Source organism: Neolamprologus brichardi, chromosome 8, assembly GCF_056152115.1.
Source record: "Neolamprologus brichardi isolate AB-2024 chromosome 8, ASM5615211v1, whole genome shotgun sequence".
Taxonomy (NCBI): Eukaryota; Metazoa; Chordata; class Actinopteri; order Cichliformes; family Cichlidae; genus Neolamprologus; species Neolamprologus brichardi.
The window spans coordinates 1,027,961-1,032,044 of NC_142111.1; the positions used below are offsets into that span (position 1 = coordinate 1,027,961).

The 4,084-nt window shown below is 37.6% G+C and overlaps 1 protein-coding gene across 5 annotated transcripts in view; it reads left to right on the top strand.

The window, feature by feature from the left end:
- Positions 1-3,818, top strand: part of tdrkh (tudor and KH domain containing) — a 31,033-nt gene extending 27,215 nt beyond the window's left edge. For 4 of the 5 annotated variants that reach the window (XM_087845233.1, XM_006801656.3, XM_035912429.2 and 1 more), the window contains exons 10-14: positions 1,042-1,193; positions 1,297-1,407; positions 2,526-2,580; positions 3,103-3,184; positions 3,283-3,818. In XM_087845233.1, coding sequence (XP_087701359.1) covers positions 1,042-1,193; positions 1,297-1,407; positions 2,526-2,580; positions 3,103-3,158 — 374 coding nt within the window. In that variant the 3' untranslated portion in view covers positions 3,159-3,184; positions 3,283-3,818. Of the gene's footprint in view, positions 1-1,041; positions 1,194-1,296; positions 1,408-2,525; positions 2,581-3,102; positions 3,185-3,279 lie in introns of all 5 variants that reach the window. The other variant, XM_006801657.2, reaches the window with a different exon arrangement.
- The last annotated feature ends 266 nt before the right edge of the window (positions 3,819-4,084 follow it).

Sequence of the window (4,084 nt, forward strand, 5' to 3'; positions counted from 1 at the left end):
TCTCTGTGCTTATAACATATAAAAACTGTAAAACGTGATGACCTACAGAAACAAAAGTGTAGTTAGTGTCTATAAAAACCATTGACCAAAAACTGTCACAGGCATCAGAGCATCTCAGGACTATTGTCTCTACATGTGCTAAGAAGTTTAAACAACAAAAAGTGGTAAAATGGAAAACGGTTCCAAGTTCAGACAGTGCCTGCAAAAAAAAACGGAAGAAGAACAGTCATATCACAGGTATTAGAGCATCTCAAAACCATCTAAATAATGATCGCGCTACCTGTTCTAGAATTTAAACAACAAAACCACACCACGCAAAGCGGTAAAAAAATTCACAGAAGCTAACGTATAATCAAGAATTGTGACTTTATTACTCCTGAACAAGAACACCGTCATCTGTGTTTAAGGTGTGTGTCAAAAACACAAGCCTGTCAACAGCTCCAGGTTTGAGTGAAGCCCAGTGACATGTGACCACATTTCCACTAGTACTAAATACCACGTTCCGCATTTAGGTTCGACATCCTCTTTAGGAAATCCAAACCACTGCCAGATTATTGATCAGGTGCTGTTTCTCCTTGGAACTATCTTGTCTGGCTCCTGTTCAGTTACAGTCTCATTTCCTTGCTTGTCTGACACTCTCACTGTCACCATATTTTTCCCTATTTGGTAGTATATAAACACGCATGCTCAGCGCAGTGTGCCAGGTAGAAAAATTTCTGGTTGGGAGGTGGGATTAGTGATGCATTTATAGCATGTGGTAGAAAAAAAACTGCAGACAGCTTATTATTACCATGGCAGTTTATACTGGATGGTTACAATAGAGCCATTTTAACCATCATAAGTGAAAAAACTACATTTTCTATATCACTCAGACTTATCTTACTGGGGAACATAAATAAAACTGACTGTGCGATGATGTTACGGTGGCACAATCAATGCAGAGGATATACTGACGCCCTTAGGTCTTTTAGTATTCTGCAGTGCATTATTCTTGAATTCTTGATTATTTCAGTCTCTTTCCTCCATCAACTTGTCATGCAGGAGGGGTTTGGACTGAGGAAGCCCTGGATCAGTTTGAGAGGCTGACATATTGTGCCTCTTGGAGACCCCTGCAGGCCAAACTGTGCAGCTACTCTCACTCGGAAATCTCCTCATGGCCCAGTGTCAAGCTCTATGACAACAGTGAGGGCAAGGTTAGATAGGATTTTATTTCTTAATAATAAGACTTTAATAAGCCTGTGTTTGGTTTGTCCTTTACCCTGTCTCCTCTTTCCATGTGCATATCATGTAAAAAAGGCTGTGGATGTTGGAGAGGAGCTTATACGATTGGGCTATGCCGTTATCTTCCATGAAGATTTGAATGGAAAAAAAGAGGGCTGCAATCTTGGCTGTCTGCAGATGATGCTGGTAAGTTACTGATTCTGCTTTTCGTGTCTTCCAGCGTCTCTTACTTCTTCCTGGACAAAAATAGGGTATCAATATACTTAATCTTGAACAGGATGTCTGTAAGTCAGCGGGAAAAAATCCTGGAAAAATCAACACTGAACAGAGAGATAGATCAAAACTGCTGGATAATTGTGGAATTCTAATTTTTGGGAATCCAGACTCCCTCAGTTAACCTCCACTGACTGACAACAACCCTGACTTGCAGCCATGATTTGCAGGTGAGTCATGGCTGCAAGACTGATGCCATTTAGTCTTCTAGCTGGCTGGGCCCATTCCACCTGTACCATTTGGACTATTACTACTGGGTAATTCCGGACTAGGCTCCTCATGCATCTCATCAGGATCAAATCCAGATCCTTAGTGCTGCACTGTAGTTTCCTGCAACAGGGACTTCATCTTGGTCTGATGTACCTTTATACTGCACTGTGCCAGTGGTACTGTTGCACAAATTGGATTGAATGTTGAAAATGAGGGTTAACTTCAAATTCTTTGACTCAAATCAGCAACTAAATGCCAGAATTATGCCAGAAGCTTATTGATGGCTACTAAACGAGGTACAACTTGCTAAGAGACAGTTAACCAAATATTAGTGAGAGTGTATGTTTATATTTGACACTATATGTATAATTCTTACCTTTTGCAGATTAGAGAATATCCTAAATGATTTCCAAATGATGGACCCAATTTTTGTTTTTTAATGTCATAAAATATATATGCTGTATGATTATTCCACCCTTGTAAAAAGAACAGCTAAAAGAAATCATCAGTCAAGTCCAGAATTACAATGACATTCATGCACATGAGTTTATATGAACTTCTGTATGTGAAGGAAGACATTAATAAAGAATCTTGCTTCTTATTATTGGTATGCAATTCTAGCATTCTAGTTTTCTTGGATGTGCTCGTCAGGTATATTAATCTCTGTCCAACTGTATCCGACAAGGTACTCTGTCATTTTTTATTATTATTATTATTTTAATTTATCTTTATGCCTGAGAGATTAGGTAATCCCCTTACTTCTGTTCTGAAAGTTTGGAGGACTGTTTAACAGCGGCTAATCACTTTTGTTCTTCCAACAGGATGATGTAATAGGAGCATCATCAGAGCTCAGTCTTTCCTGTATTAGTTTATCAGGTGAGTTCTGTCATGGAACTGTAGATTTGCCAGTGACTATGTTTAAGCGTTCATAAAGTAACCCTCATACCCTTATGTTACTGAGATTGTATGTTGAAGTAAAAATGTTATCTAGGTTTCTAAATACAACAGAATATCCAAGTGATGTCCACATTGGATCAGATACTTGACTTGGGACACTTCTTAAACCTACAGAGAGGTAGTGTATGCCCCCATGTGGTGGAAAATTAACAGGAATGCAGTTCTGTTAAATCAACTTTCTAAAGTGTCTCAAGAAGAAATGAACACCACAATATACATTTTAGTTAGGATCAATTAACTTGACCCTAATACTCCAAATACTTGTATTCAGTGCAATTTGTAGTTTATCTCTAACAAATCAGGAAATATAACATAGTGAAACAAAGGAACGGTGTCACTATGACTCTCAGTCAAGCTTTTGTACCATGGTGGATAAACAAAAAGAGTTGAAGCTGCTGTTACAGTCATTGTTAACTTGAGTGTTTCCTTCTTGCACCTCAGAAGCTGCCTCTATATCAGGAAGTGTTGATGATGTTGTGGAGGACGAGTTGCTGTGAGACCAAAGATATTTTAAAAAACCAAGGTATATTCTCCTAGTTTGATGTCTTATTCTGAACATTTGCTAGTGAACGCTCTTGTGTGAACCATTATGTCTAAAAATGATTAACTTTTCTTTAGCAGCCCTCAACATCTACTCCTCAGCATCAGCCCTAATGATGATATAGAGCTTTGCCTAACCTAAACTTGATTACATAAACCCTCTTCCTGAAGCCTTACCTACTTGATGCGTGTGCCACAGTTCTTCCAGCCATTATCCATTTGTTGTTGTTACTTCAGCAAATAATTCTTTGTTTTTTGTTTAATGTTTTGTTCTGCTTTGGTAAATTTTGTGTTCAAGGAACAGGGAAAGGAATAAATCTAGAATGCCAGTATTATTACTGAAAAGCACTGTGATTGGAATTACTGGAGCAAAGTTCAGTTGGTTTGTGGTTAATATTGTTTAGTTTCTTGCTATACTTGTATGTATATCAAAAAAAACTATGACCATTATCAGGCTTAAGTGAATATATTTTGGAAGTTAAAAGCTAAAGTGTTGTTGAAGGTGGTTCTCAGATTTTGTTCAGTGTGAACATATTACATCTACTGTAGAAATCTTTCACAAGAAAGATTGTCTTCGAAAATGTAATAATGTCACTATATCCTAATAAAATATTTATTTTACTTCACATGTAATACTTGTGTATTTTATTTTGAAGTTCTTTTTATATGGAAAAATTCCAAATGAAAGCCAGGAGCTAGTTATAAACAAAACAAAACCATTGAAATCACTGTAACGTTACTGTATTTACACCGACTAATAATCTGTAGTTGTTCTGAAGGCCCCTTTCATTCAGTTACTCTGCGAAGTCTACTATTTTGTGTCTGCAGCGGTCGATGACCTCCATTGCAGATCCACCAATCACAAGAAAGTAGGTTACGGTCG